At 37.9% G+C, this 22,788-nt stretch overlaps 1 protein-coding gene across 1 annotated transcript in view; it reads right to left on the reverse strand.

Annotated features, from left to right (window-relative positions):
- Positions 1–22,788, reverse strand: part of DYNC2H1 (dynein cytoplasmic 2 heavy chain 1) — a 406,508-nt gene that overhangs the window by 73,578 nt on the left and 310,142 nt on the right. Inside the window, exons 84-85 of the mRNA XM_055547490.1 lie at positions 21,438–21,647; positions 1,147–1,236 (exon numbers count right to left, since the gene is read on the reverse strand). Of these exons, the coding sequence (XP_055403465.1) occupies positions 1,147–1,236; positions 21,438–21,647 (300 nt within the window). The remainder of the gene's footprint in view (positions 1–1,146; positions 1,237–21,437; positions 21,648–22,788) is intronic.

The following is a 22,788-nucleotide window of genomic DNA, read 5'->3' on the forward strand; positions in this document are numbered from 1 at the left end:
CCCTGACCCCTCCAAAGGAGTACCATTTGCAGACTGGCAGGACAGAGTAAGAAGAGATGAAAATACAGAACAAGGCAAGGCCCCCCTAGAGGAAGTGTCTAAAGACATGAGAGCAGATGAAATCAAGTAGAAACCTCTAGGGATGACCTTCAACAGCAGAAGGTCAACTACTTTTACATTAGAACAAAGATGACGGGTGTGAGTTTAGACAAATTTGTAGTGGGTCAGGTTAGGCCTTTGGAGAAGGAAATGGCAACCCACTCCAGTATTCTTGCCTGGAGAATCCCAGGGACGGGGGAGCCTGGTGGGCTGCCATCTATGGGGTCGCACAGAGTTGGACATGACTGCAGTGACTTAGCAGCAGCAGCAGCATATTCCATAGCTTGAATTTTCTCTGTAAAGTGAAAAGCAGGGTGTTCTGCTAAGGGAAAAGTTAAAGATGTGGACAGGTATGTGCACTACGGAAAAAAATTGAATGAAGATTACTGTATCTAGAAGAACACTGATCAAGTTTCTCATAATAAGTTGTAATAAGTCGATGTGACAAAGAAGATTATTTTTGAAGCAGTATAATAAGCAGAGAAGAAGGCACTAAGAGAGTGCAAAAGCACACAGGAAAAGGAGTACATTGCACGTACCAACTGACTGTTTGTTATTACTTAAAAAAAAAATCACTATGTCTTTATCCTTCTATCTCATTCCTTATTCTGTCCAATTTTCCTTCAGTTATCTGACTGGGTCACTCTGAAAACATCTGATCAATATGGTAAAAAAAAAAAAAACAAAAACAAAACAGAAAAAGCAGCTCCCTATAAGGGGGACACACCCTAAAGCAATTAGTCACAGTCATGAATGAGTTTCAGTTGACATCTCTATGTTCCATCTAAATTAAAATTGTAGGCTTTTTCTCTAAATTCTCACAAATTATGAAAACCCACACTACACAGAGAGAACACAGTTTTTTGTTTTGTTTTTTGAGTGCTATATAAAATCACAGATGACAGAACAAGAAAGGAATATATGGTGCTTTGTGTACAAAATCATAATACTCTCACTAGTTGCTAGCAGAATGGTTAACAATATGAAAGTTTATAATGTAACTGTCATATAGTCATATCATACAATTACTAAATAATTTCATCTTACCTGTATTGCAAGGGCACGAGCTACAAGACCTCTAAGGTATTGTAATGGGTCTTCAGGACCTTCCCATTTGCTTTGCCATGTGAGAGGACACTGCAATTTTGAAAGGATAAAAATTAAGTTTACACATTATAATATTACATATAAAAGACCTTTCAACATTTGTGTGATGGGGAAAATATTTTGGCATAATTCATATTATGTGTATCATGAATTAATTTCATTAAGATAGTCTGTTTCTTTGACCTTATATCATTAAAACTGAATGACATATAGAGTCAGAACAAATTAATCTGTTTTCCAAAAAGGAAATATTCTTAAGTAAAAATTCTTGAAAGAATAAACAAATGAACTTAAATGAATATATTGAAAGTAGCAAATCTTGAAATAATAGTTAATGCATAATAAAATGAAACTAAATTTGACAAGTTCATTTTATAAGTGATAAAAGGCAAAAAACAACCAGTCTTGTGTCCCTACAGAATTTAAATTATAACAAAAGCATTATAATGGAAGTTTTATCTCCCAAACCACACCAAGATATATTATAAAAAAAGAATAAAAAGAAAATAAATATTATAATTAAAAGCTTTCTAAAAAGTTATCTTTTAAATATCTGATCTTCTTTTAACTGGCATTCTCCATTAATACATTCGTTACAATACACCTTCTTTGTGAAAGCTTTATGTTAGTCGCTCAGTCATGGCCAACTCTTTGTGACCCCATGGACTGTAGCCCACCAGGTTCCTCTGTCCATGGGATTCTCCAGGCAAGAATACTGGAGTGGGTTACCATTTCCTTCTCCAGGGGATCTTCCCTACCCAGAGATCAAACCTGGGTTTCCTGCATTGCAGGTGGACTCCTTACCATAGTCTGAGCCAACAGAGAAGCCCCATTAGAGTTTTATATATTATCCAAATATAATATGCAAATGTCATTCAAACTTAATATTTATTTTTCTGAAGTGGAAATAATAAGGAGAAGCCATCAATTTCTTAACCCCAAACACTGTCTGATTACATAGCTGAACAACTAACCCACACTAGAGTATATCAACAATGTATGGAAAATAGAAATTATAAGATAACAAATCTTACAGTGGAAAGGATCTTAGAAAACATCTAGTTCAATACTCTCCATGAGTGAAGTAAGCTTTCTTAGGAATATGTAGCTAAGTGCTGTGAACTGAAACAAGTGTGGTGTTTTATTTATGTTTATTTTAAATTTTTTTAAATTTATTTCTAATCAGAGGATAACTGTTTAACAATGCTGGTTTCTGCCATCACTTCTGCTACATTTATAGGACTGTATATAGATGTGGTAATTTTAAGACATGACCCCAGAACCTCTGACACTGCCCGTGAAGACGAAGTCTGCTTTCCTGAAATAAGAGTCCTGTGAATGTAACAGAAGTGATGGGGTGCCAGTTACCAGGCCGAGGTCTTAAGGAATTGGTTTCTTATTACTACCTGTCTTTTGAGACTCTTGACCCTGGAATCTGTCCAGCATACTGTGAAGCCCAACTTTTGGAGAGTGCCATGTGGAGATGAACTGAGCTTCCCAGCTCTCGGGCAGCACTGATTTGCCAGTCCATGAGTGAGTGGAGTGGAAGACACAAGCTTTCTCTACCAAGGTGTACCCAAATTTCAGATATGGAAGCTTAAATGATTTTTTGAAAATTATGATGTTTTAATCTACTAACTTTTGGTGAATCTGTTGTACAGTAAGACTTAACTGCTAAAGTTCTTTGGTCTTCAGAAGTAGGATCCTACCTTAACGAAAACCTAAAACACATGGCTTTGGATTTGAGACTAGGTGGTTGGCTGAAGCTGGAAGGACCTTCAGAAGAATATAAGTGGAAACCTAAAGGACTTCTAAGAGAATAGTGGAGGCATAAGGGACTTTGAGAACTTAAAAGGAGGAAATAATCCCAGACAGGCAGAAGTACTCTCAGCACCTAAAGGTCATGCCCTGGACACTCTTAAACAAAAAAGCTTCAGCAAATCTTAAGGGTGTTGTGCCACAGCCAATGCACAAGAAGCCTAAGGTAGAAAGAACGACTTGTCATGATGAGATTTATGGTCACGGCTTTTGTCTAATGTGAATCTCAAGTGAAAGTCAAACTCTTTAAGATTTTTAGAAAACTGTTCTAAGCTGCATCTGTTTGGGATTAATGGCGAAAAGAGAGGGCAATTAAAAGAAAATTTAGAACCCCAGAATCGCTATAGGCAAGAGGCAGGCTGAGAAAACCACTCAGCCACAAACATGGCTCCATCTTACCGAAACGTATGCATAATTAAGAGGCGAGGATCAGCAGCTCAAAGCCAAGAGCCGTGGACAATCACACCCAGTGAGCAACATGGAATCCTAACAAAACAACTGAAGACATAAGCTTGCTTGGATTTCTGAATTGCTAAGGACACATGAGCCTCCTATTTCCTCACTTTTTAAGTGGGAATGACTACTGCAGTTACCTATCCTACCACTCCAGTACTCTTGTCTGGAAAATCCTATGGACGGAGGAGCCTGGAAGGCTGCAGTCCATGGGGTCGTTAAGAGTTGGACACGACTGAGTGACTTCACTTTCACTTTTCACTTTCATACGTTGGAGAAGGAAATGGCAACCCACTCCAGTGTTCTTGCCTGGAGAATCCCAGGGACGGGGGAGCCTGGTGGGCTGCTGTCTGTGGGGTCGCACAGAGTCAGACACAATTGAAGCGATTTAGCAGCAGCATCTTAACATTTTATATTGGATTTGTAGGGGACAGATAACTCATCTGTGCAGTCCACAGGTCCTCAGGTGAGAACCATACTTGAGAAAGAGCTTTTGAGGAACCACACCTAAGAAGCCTCATCCATCCTTCCACCTGATCTAGATGACATCTGGCCTGAGCCTGAGGCTGGAATGGAATGAGACATTTAGGGAAACTTAAAAGGAGATGACTGCATTTTACACGGGGGAGAAAGGCAAACAATTTGTGCCCAGAGGGCAGACTGCAGCAGCTTCAAAGTATGGCCCCCAAATAACTTGGCACTATTCCCATTGAGAGGTGAGGTCTGTGTCCCCTTGCCCTTGACAACCTAACCAATACAAGAGAGGGAAGTGGCGCTGTGTAAGTTGTCAGATCTAGGCCTTAACAACTTCACATCTTTCATTTCCTCTTTCCCAGGTTATACACTGTTAGAACCAAGACATCATGTTGTGAGGTAGCCAAGCAGTACATACAGAGAGGCCCAAGTGGAGACATCTAGAGAGCAATCAAGGACTCTGTTCATCAGTCCCGATGAGTACCAGCCAATAATCGGCACCAACTAGCCAGTGCTGTGACTGAGCGCCTGATAAGTAGATCCTCCAGCTCTAAGATGAGCTTTTTCAGTTGGTGTCACATGGAGAAAAGACTAGTCTACTGCACCAGATTGTGCCCAAAATGCACACTCATGAGCCAAATAAATGGCTGCTCTTGTTTTTAGCCATTAAGCTTCAGGGTAGTTTATTACACAGCAACAGATAGCTGATAGATCAGGCTTCCACATTCTCAGTCTTATGCTTTTCCTGTTGTAGAAAGATAGCTCCTTTAGAGTTTATTAGAGACAGTAAGTTACTGCAGTGTGCGATTGGTCCCAATGATCCTTGCCACTTGGTATTCATGTCCGTCCTTGTGAAATTCCCTCACTTTGAGTATGAACTGCTTCTGGGGACTTGCTTCTAATCAAAGAATATGGAAAAGTGATGAGAAGCCACTTCTGAGGGTAGGTTACAAATACTGTGACATCTGTCTAGCTCACTTTCTCTGCATCTCTTCCTTGTTCACTTGAAGTGGAAAAGTTGTATGCTGTGAGCTGCGTTATGGAACGCTCATGTAGCAATGAACTGGTTTGTCCAGGCAACAATCAGGGAGGGCCTGAGGTCTGCCAACAGCCCTCCCATATGCAGTCCGAGAGGCTCCAGCAATTGCAGCCCTGGTGACACCTGGTTGAAGGCTTGTGAGTGACCCTAAAACAACATGCCCAGCTACATTACACCTGGATTCCTGACTCACAGAAACTGATGTGATAAAGTTTTGCTGTCTTATGTCACGAAGTTCTAGGGCAATTTATTATGCAGCAATAGATAATAACAGAGCTATCATATATTAGTGTCCGATGTACTACATTCATTCCATAAATATTTAAATCCCCATTGTCCATTCATTCAGCATTTACTAAGAGCTTATAAGGTGTAGGCATTATAAGGTGCTTGCTATTATGGAACCTACATTTTACTGGGGGATAAAAGCAAAAATGTATTATAAGAAAAAGATTACACAGTGTTAAACCCTATGTAGAGAATTGTAACAGTATCTGTGATATGAGATTCCTTGAGATTCCTTTGGTCAGCAAGGAGATCAAATCAGTCAATCCTCAATGTAATCCTGAATATTCATTGAAAGGACTGATGCTGAAGCTCCGATAATTTGACCACCTGATGTGAAAAGCTGACATTGGAAAAGACCCTGTTGCTGGGAAAGACTGAAGGCAGGAGGAGAAGGGGATGACAGAGGATGAGACTGGATAATATCACTGACTCAATGAAAATGACTGTGAGCAAACTCCAGGAGACAGTAAAGGACAGGGAAGCCTGGTATGCTTTAGTCCACAGGGTCCTAAAGAGTCAGACATGACTTAGCACTGAAAACCATGTGGTATGATGGAAGAAATATGAAACGATAGTGATATGATAGAAGATTAGAGGGAATGAAAAATGAATAAAGTATATTCTTTATCCTAAAGAGCATTAGCAACCAATAAAAGAGATAGATGGCTAAAGTCCCTAATGGTGTTTCTTTTTTTTTTTTAATTTTATTTTATTTTTAAACTTTACATAATTGTATTAGTTTTGCCAAATATCAAAATGAATCCGCCACAGGTGTTTTAAAAATGACTTTATAACATGTTTCTGGAGCTTAGTGGAACAGTGATTTAATCAAGGAAGTATCTGTTAAGTTTTGAAAGTTGTACTGAATTTTGACAAAGGCAGACAACTGGACGGGACTGTTTAAAACAACCATTAATGTGTTAGTATCTGTGCTAAGTGTTGGATGGGCATCATCTCATATACTCCTCACAATAATCCTCAGAAGCAGATACTATTATAATTTCCATTTCACAGAGGAAAAAATACAGAAACAAAGAGAATAGCCTGTCCAAAATCACTGAGCTGGTAAATGACAAGTCTAAGATTTGGACCCATGTAATCTAACTCTAAAGTCTGTCTGCAGCATCAATACTGCCTCCAATGTATTTTATATTTCTATACTGTACAAATGCAACATTTGAGATCTGTCAACTGAAAAAGAATACACCACGTGAGAGTTGTGTGTTAAGCTTTATTTGTGGCAAAATGAGAACTATAGCCCAGGAGACAGCATTTCAGGTAGCTTCGAAAAACTGCTCCGAAGAGTTAGGGGTGGAAGGTCAGTATATTTCTGAAATTGGTGAAGGGGGAGTCCATGGAATCGACTGCTTATTTTGCAAAAGGTTGCTCCTAGCCTAGGGAAGATTCAATATAAGACAATCATGCATTGGGAATTAAAGTTCTAATAATGGGGAAACTAAGGCTCAGAGTAATTTTAATTAACTAAACTTTTTAAATAAATCTAAATGGTAGAGAACTTGAATCAAGGTCTAACTCTAATTTTGTTATCCCATGTTTTTCATGAAAGATGTTGAAAAACCAAAACAGGATAAGAGCAGACTCTTTCAAGCATCAATTAATTAATTGATAACTCAGCAATCATCTGTTAAATAGCTGCTATTTGTCAATCATTTCTTAGGTCCTGGGGATACAGATATAACACGATCCTAGTGCTAGAGGTGGAGATGGATAATAAAAGAAGGCAGCTACAGATGATACAGTGAGTTCCCTGATAATGATAAGCACTGTGCTTGTGAAACACGGATGTGAGGTACACCAAATCCACACTGTGCATAAGGGCAAGTCAGGAATGGCTTTCTAGAGGAGATAATGCTTGAGGTGAGACTCAAAAAATAAACAGCGTACAGTAGAGAAAGACATGGAAAGTAGGAAAAGGAAGGGGCATTAATAAAAAAGACATGCGTGAACTAGGCTGATGGCCAGAAGCTTTTGAATACTAATACCGAGGAGCTTAGTCTAGAAAGCGATGATAAAACTGAACATTAATTAGGGAAGTGACATAATCATATTTGGATTTTAGAAAGATTATCCTAGTAGAAGTAGGGACAACAGGCACTAGAGTGAGGAAACTGCAGTCAGAGAGGTGAATTTGGAAGGTACTATAACACAGGCATGAATCAAAGGGGACATGCATCAGTGAGAATAAGGATAACAACAGAAACACTTCTGCAGCACTTACAAGTGCAGGCCTGTTCTCAGCATTTTACTTACATTAGCCCTTTAGACTTCACATGGACCCTCTGAGATGGATACTGTTTTATTATTCCTACTAGGAACATTTAGAAACTAAGGTGGTGGTGTTTAATTGCTAAGTCGTGTCTGACTCTTTTGTGATCTCATGGACTGTAGTCCGCCAGGCTCCTCTGTCCATGGGACTTCCCAAGCAAAACTACTGGAATGGGTTTCCATTTCTTTTTCCAGGAGGGGGTTCCTGACCCAAGGATCAAACCCAAGTCTTCTGCATTGCAGGTGGGTTCTTTACTACTGTAAATTAAGGTAAAGAAAGCTTAAGTAGCTTGCACCAGGAAACATTCCAGTATGTAATCTTGGATGTTTGATTTGCACTCTGCAACCTTAATATGTATATTATATGAACTTTAAAAAAAAGGACCACCGTTAGTAACTCTTTTTCCTTTTCATTTAATAACGTAACTGTCTCTCTGACAAACTCTACCCTACAGATTAAACTGATGTGCTGGCCCTCACACCTGAGTGGGACACTGGTAATCCATCATCTGCACACTGCTGAAGTTAAGCCAACACTGGCTTGTAGTGTACGGAAATGAAGTGACTCTCACTTGATTCAAGCTTATTGCAGGGTCTGAAACAGGGAGCAAGCTTTGTAATTGCTATTTATTTTGAGCACTAGAAGTTGCATTGGGATTTCACAGTATGTGGAAAGAAAAGAATTCACTTTGCATATTTTAATGAAAAGGAGAAAGAAAAAAGGAAAAACAAAAATATAATTCACTGTGATTTCAATTTTATATGAAGTGCTTAACCCATATGTACAGTTTATCACTAACTCCTAAACTAGCCATAACTTACACCTTTCTACAATTAATTAAATTAGCTAAAATCCATTCATACACATATACATCATGAGAGAGTATTTTTCAGAAGGATAAATATAGCTTTAGAATAAAGCACTTTAATGATAGAACCCTTACCATCTATACAGAAGAGAAAGTACAACTCAGAAGATAGCTTGTGATAAAAGAGAATACATTCTGATTTAATCTTTCTAAGACCTTTATTTAGCTCCAGGGATTTCAATTTTCTTACCCGAGAAACAATTTATAAACCATCACCAGAACCAACTAAGGACTTTCAGATCCAAGAGATTTAATTAATTGTACTACTTTCTTTTCAAATATGAGTGTTATTTTAAAAATCTTTTTATTTGTGTCTTTTCTTTTAAAGAGTCTCATATTATTTGTTTTCTCAGGACATGTAATTTCAGTTTCCCATTAAAAATTCCCTGATATCTCAGTTGGTAAAGAATCCGCTTGCAATGCAGAAACCCCAGTTCAATTCCTGGGTCGGGAAGATCCCCTGGAGAAGGTATAGGCTACCCACTCCAGTATTCTTGGACTACCCTGGTGGTTCAGCTGGAAAAGAATCCACCTGCAATGCAGAAGCCCTAGGTTTGATCCCTGGGGTGGGAAGATCCCCTGGAGAGGGGAAAGGCTACTCACTCCAGTATTCTGGCCTGGAAAATTCCATGGACTGTATAGTCCATGGGGTCACAAAGGTTCATACATAACGGAGTGACTTTCACTTTCACACTTTCATTAAAAATTATAAAATATGTATAAGAGATTACACTAAGTTATATAAAAAGTTTGTAAAGGTAGAAGCAATCCATTGACGAACAAATGTATAAATGAAATCTGACACAGAACTGCTGCTGCTACTGCTGCTAAGTCGCTTCAGTCGTGTCCGACTCTATGCGACCCTATAGATGGCAGCCCACCAAGCTCCCCTGTCCCTGGGATTCTCCAGGCAAGAACACTGGAGTGGCTCGCTATTTCCTTCTCCAATGCACAAAAGCGAAAAGTGAAAGTGAAGTTGTTAAGTGGTGTCCGATTCTTCGCAACCCCATGGACTGTGGCCTACCAGGCTCCTCCGTCCATGGGATTTTCCAGGCAAGAGCACTGGAGTAGGGTGCCATCGCCTTCTCCGACACAGAACTAACTTGACGCAAAAAGTGTCTTGTCCAAATAAACCCACTCCAAGTTGAAAATATCCTGTCGAAAATGCATCTAATGGACCTAAGTTACTGAACATCGTAGCTGTTAGCCGAACCTATTTTAAAAGTGCTCAGAACTCATACGTTAGCCTTCAGTTGGGCAAAGCCATCTAACACAAAGCCTGTTCTATAATAAAGTATATAATATCTCAAGTAATTTATGGAATACTGCGCTGAAAGTGAAAACGGAATGGTGTATGGGCACAGAATGGCTGCACTGTATGGGTGGCTCACCCTGCTGACTGTGTGGCTGGGTGGCAGCTGCAGCTCACTGCTGTTGCCCAGCATTTCAAAAGAAAGGTGCCACACATGCCAGCCAGGGAAGAGATCAAAATTCCAAGTATGGTTTCTATTGAACATATCACTGTTGCACCATCCTAAAGTGTAAACCACCTCAAGTTAGGGACCATTTTCATGTATGTACAATGGAAAATTTTTCAGCATTAAAAAGAAAGGAAATACCCATGCTACAAAATGAATGAACCTTGAGGATAATATGCTTAGTGATACAAACCAGTCAAATAACTATTATTCCACTTATATGAAGCACCTAGAATATTTAACTTCATAGGGATAGAATGGTGGCTGCTGGAGGCTGGGTGGTGGGGGAACAAGAAGGTATTCAGTGGGTAGTGTTTCCATTCCATTTTGTAAAATAGAAAAGAGTTCTGGAGATTGGTTGCACAACCCCGTGAATGTACTTAACTTTACTGAACTGTATGCTTAAAATGGTTAAAATGATAAATTATATATGCATATTGCCACAATTTAAAAACTTCATTAGAAAACATGCAAAAGGAAAAGAAGAAACCAGTTTCCTTCCTGAGTCTATGGCAGTATTGTGTGCTTGATAATTTATTTGTTACCCACATTGAGTTCACTGAATACAGAGACCATGCCCTGTGCATTTTTTCCTATCTCCAGGGCCCGGCATGGTATAGAGAGTCCATGGTAAAGGGTCAATAAACATTTGCAGAATGTTCTTTATATATCATTCAGTAACAACCTGAAGTTGAGTTCATTTTAGGGCTTGAATCCTGACATTATTAGCACAAAAATTTAACTAAATGCAGAATTACCAAAAAGAAAGAAAGAAGACAAGCAAGGAAATAAACAAAGTGGGTGACGTGTGAAACACAGAGCTGCTGTGACGCCGGTGCTGCCGCCGTTCAGTGGCAGGGTCGTGTTCAAGTCTTTGTGAGCCCCCAACTGCAGCACGCCCGTCTTCCTTGTCCTCACTGTCTCCTGGAATTTAGTCAAACTCCTGTCCACTGATTCAGTGGTGCCGTTGAACCATCCTGTCTCTGTCTTTCCCTTCTCCTCCTGCTTCAATCTTCCCCAGAATCAAGAGTTTTTCCAGTGAGCTCTTCACATCAGGTGGCCAAAGTATTGGAGCTTCAGCTTCAGCATCAGTCTTTCCACTGACTATTCAGGGTTGATTTACTTTAGGACTGACTGGTTGGATCTCCTTGCTGTCTAAGGGACTCTCAACAGTCTTCTCCAACACCACAGTTCAAAAGCATCAATTCTTTGGTGTTCAGTCTCCTTTATGGTCCAACTCTCACATCCATACATGACTACTGGAAAAACCATAGCTTTGACTAGATGGACCTTCCTTGGCAAAGTGATGTCTTTGCTTTTTAATATGCTGTCTAGGTTTGCCATGGCTTTTCTTCCAAGGAACAAGCATCTTATAATTTCGTAGCTGCAGTCACCATCCACAGTGATTCTTGAGCCCAAGAGAATAAAATATGCCACTGTTTCCACTTTTTCCCCTTCTATGTGCCATGAAGTGATGGGACTGAACGTCATGATCTTCATTTACTCAGTGTTGAGTTTTATACCAGCTTTTTCACTCTCCTCTTTCTCTCTCATCAAGGGGCTCTTCAGTTCCTCCTCACTTTCTGCCTTTAGAGCGGTACCATCTGCATATCTGAGGTTATTGATATTTCCCCTTGCAATCTTGATTCCAGCTTGTGAGTCATCCAGCCTGGCATTTCGCATGATGTACTTTACAGCTAAGTTAAATAAGCAGGGTGATAATATACAGCCTTGTCATATTCCTTTCCCAATTTTGAGCCAGTTTGCTGTTCCATGTCCTGTTCTAACTGTTGCTTCTTGACCTGCATACAGGTTTCTCAGGAGACAGATAAGGTGGTATGGTATTCCTATCTCTTGAAGAACTTTGCAGTTTGTTGTGATCCACATAGTCAAAAGCTTTAGCATAGTCAGTGAAGCTGATACTTTTCTGGAATTCCCTTGCTTTTTCTATGATCCAATAATGATTTATTTGCTAAGTCGTGTCCGACTCTTGTGATCCCATGGACTGTAGCCTGCCAGGCTCCTCTGTCCATGGGATTCTCCAAGCAAGAATACTGCAGTGGGTTGCCATTTCCTTCTCTGGGGAATCTTCCCAACCCAGAAATCAAACCTGGGTCTCCTGTACTGCAGGCATATTCTTTACAGACTAAGCTACCAGGGAAATATTTTAGGTTAAACAAATACCCCCAAAGATTGGACCTGGTGTGACTCATGCGCACATGCTAAGTTGTTTCAGTCATGTCCGACTCTTTGCAACCCTATGAACTATAGCCTGTCAGGGTCCTCTGTCCATGGGATTCTCCAGGCAAGAATACTGGAGTGGGTTTCCATGCCCTTCTCCAGGGTATCTTTTCAACCCAGCAATCAAACCCGCATCTCTTATGTCTCCTGCATTGGCAGGCAGGTTCTTTACCACTCGTGCCTCCTATGACTCAAATATTTTGGAGTGGGTAGCCTTTCTCTTCTCCAGGGAATCTTCCCAATCTAGGGATTGAACTCAGGTCTCCAGTATTGTGGGCAGATTCTTTACCACAAGGGAAGTCCAAAAATACTGGAGTGGGTAGCCTGTCCCTTTTCCAGCAGATGTTCCTGACCAGGAATTGAACTGGGGTCTCCTGCATTGCAGGCGGATTCTTTACCAACTGAGCTATGAGGGAAGCCCATCCAGTGGATGTTGGCAATTTGATCTCTGGTTCCTCTGCCTTTTCTAAATCCAGCTTGTACATATGGAATATCTCGGTTCACATACTGTGGAAGCCTAGCTTGAAGGATTTTGAGTATTACCTTGCTAGCATGTGAAATGAGCACAATTATATGATAGTTTGAACATTCTTTGGCATTGCCTTTCTTTGGGATTGGAATGAAAACTGACCTTTGCTAGTCCTGTGGCCACTACTGAATTTTCCAGATTTGCTGCCATATGAGTGCAGTGCTTATAACAGCATCATCTTTTAGGTTTTGAAATAGCTCAGCTGCAATTCCATTACCTCCACTAGCATTGTTTGTAGTGATGCTTCCTAAGGCCCACTTGACTTCACATTCCAGGATGTCTGGCTCTAGGTGGGTGATCACACCATCATGGTTATCCCAGTCATTAAGATGTTTTTTGTATAGTTCTTCTGTGTATTCTTGCCACCTCTCCTTAATCTCTTCTTCTTCTGTGAGGTTCATACCATTTCTGTCCTTTATTGAGCCCATCTTTGCATGAAATGTTCCCTTGGTATCTCCAACTTTCTTGAAGAGATCTCTAGTCTTTCACATTCTATTGTTTTCCTCTATTTCTTTGCGTTGATCACTGAGGAAGGCTTTCATATCTCTCCTTGCTATTCTCTGGAACTCTGCATTCAGTTGGTTGTATCTTTCCTTTTCTCCTTTGCTTTTCACTTCTTGTCTTTTCTCAGCTATTTGTAAGGTCTCCTCAGATAACTATTTTGTCTTTTTGCATTTCTTTTTCTTGGGGATGATTTTGTATAGCATACCAAAATAATTTTAAAGGCACCTTGAGGCACCTGATGATTGAAAATAGCTATTGGTAGAGAATGATAAACTCTATTCAAAATGTACATACATTTTAAAACAAATGTTGTTCAATGTTTGTCATTCCAATATGTAACAGACTCACAGTATCCCCAGCATGGCATACACATACACTTGCAAGTATTAAAAATATTTATAATGAAGTTTTGGGAAAGATGATTAAGCTTATCTTCAAGTATGTTCAGTACATAAAGCGATCGTCTAAAATTTTTTTCATCTAATAAAATCTAATAAAAGCAGATCAAATGTATATTTACTTCTGTGGAATTTATTTCAAAATAATGTTCAATAAAAAACTCTATGCTTTAACATTCGTTAAGATTTTATGATTTCATGGATACTTTCTGTATTGTTTCCTGTGATAAATTCATTTAGGCCAATGTCATGTTGGTATAAGTAAATATATGTATATTTTCTTGATAAAGTGTCTATTCAAATCTTTTTTCTCATTTATAACATTGGGATGTTTGTCTTTGCATTTCTGAATTGATTTCTTCTTAATATTTCCATACAAATACACGTTCTTTGGTTGGATGTATGTCTTGCAAATCTTTTCTCCTAGTCTGTGGCTCACTTTTCATTCTTAACAGTTAATTCTTAACAGTGTGATCAATTTGGGGATAATTGTTTTATACGTTTGGAGGTACAGGTGTATGCATTATTATTATTAGGCTTTTGGCTATTTAATTGTTTTACTACCATTTGTTAAAGAGATTTTCATTTCTTCATTTAACTGCCCTAGAATATTTGGTGAAAATCAACTGATTATCTCTGAGTCTATTTCTGAACTCCGTATTCCATTTTACTGAGCTATGTATCTATCTTTATACCATTAAGAGTCCTGGTAGCTCAGAGGTTAGAGCATCTGCCTCCAATGTGGGAGATCCAGGTTCGATCCCTGGGTCGGGAAGATCCCCTGGAGAAGGAAATGGTAACCCACTCCAGTATTCTTGCCTGGAGAATCCCACGGACAGAGGAGCCTGGCAGGCTACAGTCCATGGGGTTGCAAAGAGTCGGACATGACTGAGCGACTTCACTTTCACTTTTCACTTTCATGCATTGAAGAAGTAAATGGCAACCCACTGCAGTGTTCTTGCCTGGAGAATCCCAGGGACGGGGGAATCTGGTAGGCTGCTGTCTATGGGGTCGCACAGAGTCAGACACAACTGAAGCGACTTAGCAGCAGCAGCAGCACACCAGGTCTTTTGCATTTTATTTGAATCAAATTCTCCATCACTATAAAAAAAAGTTCTGTGTCTGTGTGGAATCTCAGGATCAGTCTGGAAAAGACTAACATCTTAAGAGCACTGGGTAACCTGCCGTGTGAGCACAGCACCCCTTTCAGTGCATGTTTCCCTTTATTTAGGTCTTTTTAAGTTTCAGTCATCAGTGTTTTATAGTTTTCAGTGTGTATAAAAGCTTTACAAATCTTTTGTCAATTTTATCCTGATATGTCATCTTCCTGATATAATTACAAATGATACTTTTACATTTCAATTTTCAATAGTTTTTTTTCCAGGATACACGCTACATTTTTAATGTATTTACTTAAACTCTCTTCCTAGCCTTTTAGATAGCTTTTAGATTTCTTAAGATCTTGAGAGTAGTTGATCATATCCTCTGCAAAAAACAGACAGGCGTCCTTCTTCCTTTCCAGTGTGCATGCCTTTTATTTCTTTTTCTTAACATGGTGCACTAGGCAGCCCCTTCAATGAAATGCTGAAAAGCAGTGAGACAGGACCTCAGGATCCTATGCCCAATCTTCGGAGAAAAACATTCAGTCTTTTACTCCCATATTAGCTATAGTTTGTTCATAGATGCCTTTTCTCTGGTTAAGAAGGTTCTCCTAAAATTCCAGTTTGGTGACAGGTTTTGTCATGACTGGATGCTGAATTCTGTCAAATGCCTTTTCTGCATCTATTAATACTGATTTCTAAAATTATTAAAATGGTAAATAATATTGATTTTTCATTAACTCAAATTTAAGATAAACTCCACTTGGTTATCTGTTATTTTGAATTCAATTTGCTAATATCTTGGTGACAATTTTAGTATCTATATTCATGAAGGAACTCAGTCTGTAGATTTCTTTTATTATGATGTCTTTGTTAGGTTTTATTATCAGGTAATGCTAGTCTCACAAAAAAGCAGGGAAGTATTCCTGCCTCTTCTATTTTCTGAAATAGTTTACAGAATTGATATTATTTCTTCCTTATGTTTTTGTTAGATTTCACCAGTGAATTCTAGGTGTTCTCTTTGTGGAAAGGTTTTTTAATAACAAATTCAACTTCCTTAATAGAAAGATACATAAGTTACCTATTTCTTCTTGACTGAGCTTTGGTAATTTGTATCTTTCAAGGAATTTCTACATTTCATCTAAGTTCATCTAAGTATATTCTATTATGGCAAATGAAGGTTATAAGTTAGGGATAGGGTATATGAAGGCCCCTTGTTCTTACATAGATCAACAGGAACTGATTTCCATTTATTAATATAAGTACATCTAATTAATTTTTGATTATAAGTAAAGCTAGAAATAAGGAGGTGGGGGAATTCTATGCTAATATTTGGTAGGCCTTTGGAGATGAGTATGTGGAGTTCGTTCTTCATAAAGCTGATCACTGCCTCTCATAATAAAGACTACCATTTAGCTGCATGGTCAAATTAACAAAACATTCAATGAGAGATGAAAAAGAAAGAACAGTGAGCCAGGAAACACAACATCAGGACTGCAGTATGGGCTCTGACCCTTTACCAAGTTAGCAACCCCTTTCAGCTTTGGTTTTCTAACAGAAATAAAAGGGAGATGATAAGGGCAGAAAATCAGATGAGGGTACACAAGGGCTCCATAACTGGCAGTGTTACATGAAACATAAGCTACCACTCCATTCTAATGGACAAATGCAAATTATTCAACATGAATAATTATCATTGGGTAAAATAGTTTGTATGTGACTTTTCTTAGAACTTCTTTGTGTAAAGGTAGGTAAATTTGAAAAGGGGGGCCTTTAAGAAAAGATGAGATCTCCAACCATTTAATACGAACCATTTAATCTTTTCTTTTCCCCCACCGACTGGAAGATGGATAATGGAGGTCGCAGCACGGATGGCGACAGTGGTGTGGGGATGGCACTAAGGAGGGGCAGCAGCTGCCGCTGCCCTTCTGATGGCACTGTCTACAGAGCAGCGTTTCTGCAACCTCGGCATGCAGCCGGCCCTCTCAAGGGACTGACAAAACACAGACTGCCGGGCGACACGTTCAGAATTTATGACCAGTTAGTCTGGGGTGGGGCCTGAGAGTCTGTAATTTTACCAAGTTCTCAGATGATACTGATGTTATTGTCTGGAGACCCTACTTTGAGAGACACTGCTTAAAGAAGACCATGGCAGAGAAAGGAGTGAAAGGAAAAACCTGTCTAGCAGAGGAGCTCGCAACTCTTAGAGGAAATCTTGATAAAGCTGGTGTGTGTGTGTGTGTATGTGTGTGTGTGTGTGCATGCGTATTTTTTAAAAGTGTAGGTCTTTCCTTCAAGTTTTAGAAGTGTCAGTAATTTGACAAAAGGTTAAACACCAGTTGTTTGGAAACTTAATGAGTCAAGATCTATTAGCAATTTTGCTGTACTGTTGAGTGACTCCTTGCTTTAAAGATTAAAAAGCTTTAGTGTTACCACCTAATATGTTAAGATAGACTGAAATATACAGGAAATACCTACACTGCCTTTAAAGGCATACTATTAAAATAATCTTTTCTAAAGCAATACAATCTATTAATTTCTGCAAAATGGTAATTCACATAGTGATTATTTAGCAAGAAATATGAGGTAATTTAGTGTTATATCTTTCCAACTTTTGCTTATCTTCTAAATTATGATTAAAAGCCTATGTCCTAATACATAAAAGAAGAATAACAATATTTTACAATATCATGTCCTAACAAGCATAAGTACGGTGATTTTTTACAAAAAAGTTTCAGTAGATCATCAGAAATGTGTCAAGGAAAAAATGTCATAATTCTCCCTAGGAAAATTCTTACTCCAGTCATTTCAGAGACTGTAAAGAAAATGTCAAGTACTAAACTATTTCCTAAATTACATTAAGTCACATCACATAATTCAGAACTTGTCACATTCAAATGTAATAAAACATTTAATTTTTATCCTGAAATAAATGGGATAGTACTAGATTCAAATTTTTGGTAAAACGCATTAGAAAGTAAATGTCAGAAACTATTTTAACTGATCTTATCCCAGTGAAAGTCAGCCTTGCCTTATTTGAGTTTTACCAAACACCCTGAAATATTTCAAAGATACTATATGTGATATAACTTAAATGTGCTTCACAAAGCACATTTTTTATCCTTAGAAAGAATTTTAACAAATTCACTTTCAGGCAAATTATACAAATATTTTAAAAATAGTGATATTTTAAAGGCTATATTTCTTAAGTCAAAGTGTAATGTAGAACACAATAATTAACAATGAGATTGCACATATATTACATAAACACATTTTTAAGAAATAAGTCCTCAGATCCTATATCAAGGACAGAAACACTTAGCAGAGCTTAATGGGCTGAGGTGAAGATAAGAAATGTTATAAATAATTAATAATCTAGAACCCTTCCCTAAAATATCATTCTTTGGTGTTATTCAAGGAACATGTGTCATATAACAAAACCATTTAGGGTTTTATTGCTATCTTTCAATAAGATCTATTGTAAACCATATTACACTACAGTCATAAAAATAATTTATCCATTTGCTTGAATGTGTATGTCAAAGATTACCCAAATGGTTAACAGCAGAAACAAAACAAGAAATAACATCTGTCATTACCTTTCATAGTTTTCATTAATATCACACAGAATCCTCAAGCACTTTATCCATGATAACAATTTAACTTTCACAACAATCACATGATGTAGGTCCCTTTATTATTCTCATCTGACACAAGAGAAAGTTTAGGAGGTTTAAGTGACCTGTCCAAAGTCACACAGCTATTAACTGGCAGAACAGAATGAAACAGGCAGACCTGTTCTGGAAGCCACATTCCTAGCTTCTTTATTACATTATATTTACATGAAAATATTCCTATTTCCTATAACATTTAATCCAAACTCTTTTCTTTGGCTTTAAAGACCTCAGAAATCTGATGTAACCTTAGTTTTACTACACTTCGTTGTATACCAGTTCCACTGGACTTACTGTTCCCTTCTACACAAGTCATGTTCTTCCGGCATCACTAGTCTCCTCTTAATCTTGATGCAACTCTAACTGTCTATACCATACATTTTACCCATATACAGCATGGAGTTGGATTTAAAGATATACACTCTCATGAGTATTTATCTTTTCACAAATAAATTTAAATTCATTTACATTTATTATGACAATCAGACCTGTCTAGATTCAAATCCTGACTGTGTAAATTACTCATTGTGTGACTGGTTAAATTATTTAACGCTTCTCTGCCCCAGGTTCCTCACAGTAAAATGGGGCTAACATAGCACCATCTCGTACTGTTAATGTGGTCATTAAATGAGTTAATTAATGTAATTTTAAAATTCTTAGAACACTTTACCACTGTTTCCTTCACTGTGTCATGAAGCTTTCATGATTGATAATATATCTACTTTAAATTGGAAACAAATTAGTTACAATTTGTCATACAGAACAGTATTACACCACTCTGATTAATAGATTATTAATTATTAACAAATTACTGAAACTGGAGCCTATTATACAGAGTGAAGTAAGCCAGAAAGAAAAACACCAATACAGTATACTAACGCATATATATGGAATTTAGAAAGGTGGTAACAATAACCCTGTATACGAGACAGCAAAAGAGACACTCATGTATAGAACAGTCTTTTGGACTCTGTGGGAGAGGGAGAGGGTGGGATGATTTGGGAGAATGGCATTGAAATATGTATAATATCATATATGAAATGAGTTGCCAGTCCAGGTTCGAAGCACGATACTGGATGCTTGAGGCTGGTGCACTGGGACGACCCAGAGGGATGGCATTGGGGAGGGATGAGGGAGGAGAATTCAGGATGGGGAACACATATATACCTGTGGCAGATTCATTTTGATATATGGCAAAACCAATACAATATTGTAAAGTTAAATAAAATCAAATTAAAAAAAGAAAAAAATTATTAACAAATTAATAACAAATTAACATTATTAACAAATGATTAATAGAGATAGTAATCTACACACAAAAAAAACACAATGCAAAGCTGAGACTCTTTTTTCCAGGGTAAAGAAAAGAGGAACATACAGTTACGTCTTTTTTTGAAAATTTTTAAAAAGTTTATTTAATTTGTTGATTTCTTATGTTGAATTTTTGGGGCCATACCCTGTGGCATGCAAGATCTTATTAGGATCAAACTTGCCCCCATTTCAGTAGAAGCAAGGAGTTGTAACCACTGGATCTCCAAGAAAGCCCCTGCAATAGATCTTTTTGTATATGTGAATAAAGAATATTAAGATGGGCTGAAAGTTTCTATCCCCCCAAAATACGTATGTTGAAACTCTAGACCCTGCTGTCATGGTCCTGAAGCTAAGGTCTGGGAGAGGTAATTAGGTTACACGGGTGAGGTCTGGGGGAGGTAATTGGGTTGTAAGAGTGAGTGGAGACTTCATGATACAATTAGTGTCCTCAGAAGGAGAGAGAGGAGAGAGTTTGCGTTTGTCCTCTATACCCTGTGAGGACACAGCGAGAAGACAGCCATCAGCAAATCAGGAAGCAGGTCTCACCAGACCCCAGATCTAACAGTAATTCAGTCTTCAACTTTCAAGCCTCCAGAATTGTGAGAAATAAGTATTTGTTGTTTAAGCCATCCATTCCATGTTAATTTGTTATAGCAGCCTGAATTAAAACAGAAATCTTTTTTATGTTAGAGAGTAAGATACAGGCAGTTCTAGGAAGACTATCTTTTATTTTCAAACAGAGAAGACTTTTATGTTGACTATCAGTTTTTCTATATTGAGGGTAAACAGCAGGCAAAACAAAACAAAACAAAACAAAACACATTTTTTCTTTCTAAATTCCTATAGAGCCCTAGTGACATCTTTTCCAAAGGCCAGGTTCTGCAAAGTTTATATTCTCCAAATTAGCTAAAGTGAATCTACATAAGATATTCTGAATGCTTTGTTTTTATCCAAGAGATATGAAATAACATGGATTTTAATGTCATTTATAATGGTCCAATTACTCATCAAGAGATGTGTTGATTTTCTTTTCCTCTGCTTATTATGTTTCTATTTGGTAAGTATCCTTCCCTTACTTGTAGTATATGTATTACAGATGGAGCAGAATCTCTCCCCAGATTCTGGGAGATGCATTTGGCTTAAGCCCCAGCCAGTGAGACCTCCGCACAAGCTGCCCACAGAACTAGTAAAGGACTAGGCACAAAACACAAGCCGTTCAGTCTGAAGCAAAGTTAATCCCAAGATTTTTGCTTGAGTTGCCAGGAAACAGGTATTCTTTCTCTTGGACTTAGACGACATAAGACTTGAACTCCTGGGAGACCACCATGTGTAGACGACCCACTCAAAAGTGAAGTTGTTATGGAAGATGCATACACACACATACACAAAGACACACGCTACGACTAAAGAGGTAGATAAATAACACACGCTGAGATCCTAATAACAATTTTAAGCTGCATCAAACTGATTTAATGCTGCTACCTTTGGATCCTTCAGTTGCAACAGCCGATTAATTCTATGTGGCTTAAGCTAGTTTACCCCTGGAAAAGGGAAAAGCCACCCACTCCAGTATTCTGGCCTGGAGAATCCATGGACTGTATAATCCATGGGGTCACAGAGTCGGACACAACTGAGAGACTTTCACACTAAGCTAGATTAACTCGGATTTTCTGTTACTGTAAATTGTAAGACTTCTAACAAAGGTATACAAGATGGAGGAGTCACTTACATTAATGAAAATAAAACACATATATTTAATATCGGCTTACCTTTTGGTTTAATAAAGCACTTGCCAATTTTTGTACTTCTGAACTCAATAAGGTGGTTCCTCTGATGACTTTGCTGAGAGCAGCAAGAGACTGATGGACACTCTGTACTAAGCGGATGGCGTTAAATTGTTCAAGAATGATGAAGGATAATATTGGAGATCCTTGTCGATCATTAGGAGGCAACAATTTCTGATGAATCAGGTTTGAATTCTAAAAGAATAATGTATCATTTAATATTTGCTGAAAAGTAACACAAATATATCAAAACATTCAAAAGTTATTTAAATCTTTTGTTGGTATACTTGTTTTGAAATACTCTCTTATGAATGGCCAAATGTATTAAATCCATAAATACATAGGAAAAGAATTCTGGACTTCACCAACTTAAACGGGGTGAGAGTGGAAACTGAGAACGGGAACTCAGCAGTCGATATGGCTGGAAAGTGTAAGAACAGCACACTGTAAGCCAACGCAGAGAGAGCAGCACAGCTAAACTACAACTCAATTGCTACAAGGAAAGCAGAAGGAATCATGCCTTTGAAAAATATGTGAGCAAATACTTATTTCAATTTGAAAATTTACTGTATGTAAACTTAAAAAAATTACATTAAAGATCGGTACCAGTGAATATTCTATCTTAGTATTTATTTCTACATCTACACTTTAAGAGAGGCTCTGATACATGGAACTTGGGGCTTCTCAAATTGTTAAAAAAAAAAAAGTCAAGGAATCTCAGCCTTTTCCGAACAGTCTACATAGCTAAGAAGAAAAAAATATATCACTTCATTAGTATTCTAAAAGTGTCAAAAACCTGTCAAAGAGACTGCACTGGCAAGTCTGCACTCTTACCTACTGTCCATTTTCCTGACTTCCTCTGTATGTTCTGCTTACAGTCCTAATGAAGGGTCCCCTCTTCTTGTTCTAGTGGTTGTCACATTCCCATATTCTATGAGAGCCCTGTCTGTTTTTCAAGTTTTTGGTATGATGATTTAATATCATAATATGAAGATCTAGCCATTAAATACAAAATTATGAAATAAATTTTACTGGCATGAAGTCATTCCTGAAAATAGATTCAGGCTATGAGTTCAAATTTAGGCATTTTATTTGTATTAATACTACATTTAAAATATTAAAGCTGTTGGAATCATCTTTAATAGACAAAAAAACGCACATAAATGTACCTATAAAAGTACACAGTGGTGAACTCTAAATCTAGAAGAGAAAAACAGTATATTGTTAAAATTAACTATAAATATTATCCCCTAGATTGGAATTATTTGAACCAGAGCATGAAATAAATAATACTTAACACATCTCCAACCTTAATCAAGTTATAAAACTGACATAA

This window comes from Bubalus kerabau, chromosome 15 (assembly GCF_029407905.1).
Source record: "Bubalus kerabau isolate K-KA32 ecotype Philippines breed swamp buffalo chromosome 15, PCC_UOA_SB_1v2, whole genome shotgun sequence".
Taxonomy (NCBI): Eukaryota; Metazoa; Chordata; class Mammalia; order Artiodactyla; family Bovidae; genus Bubalus; species Bubalus kerabau.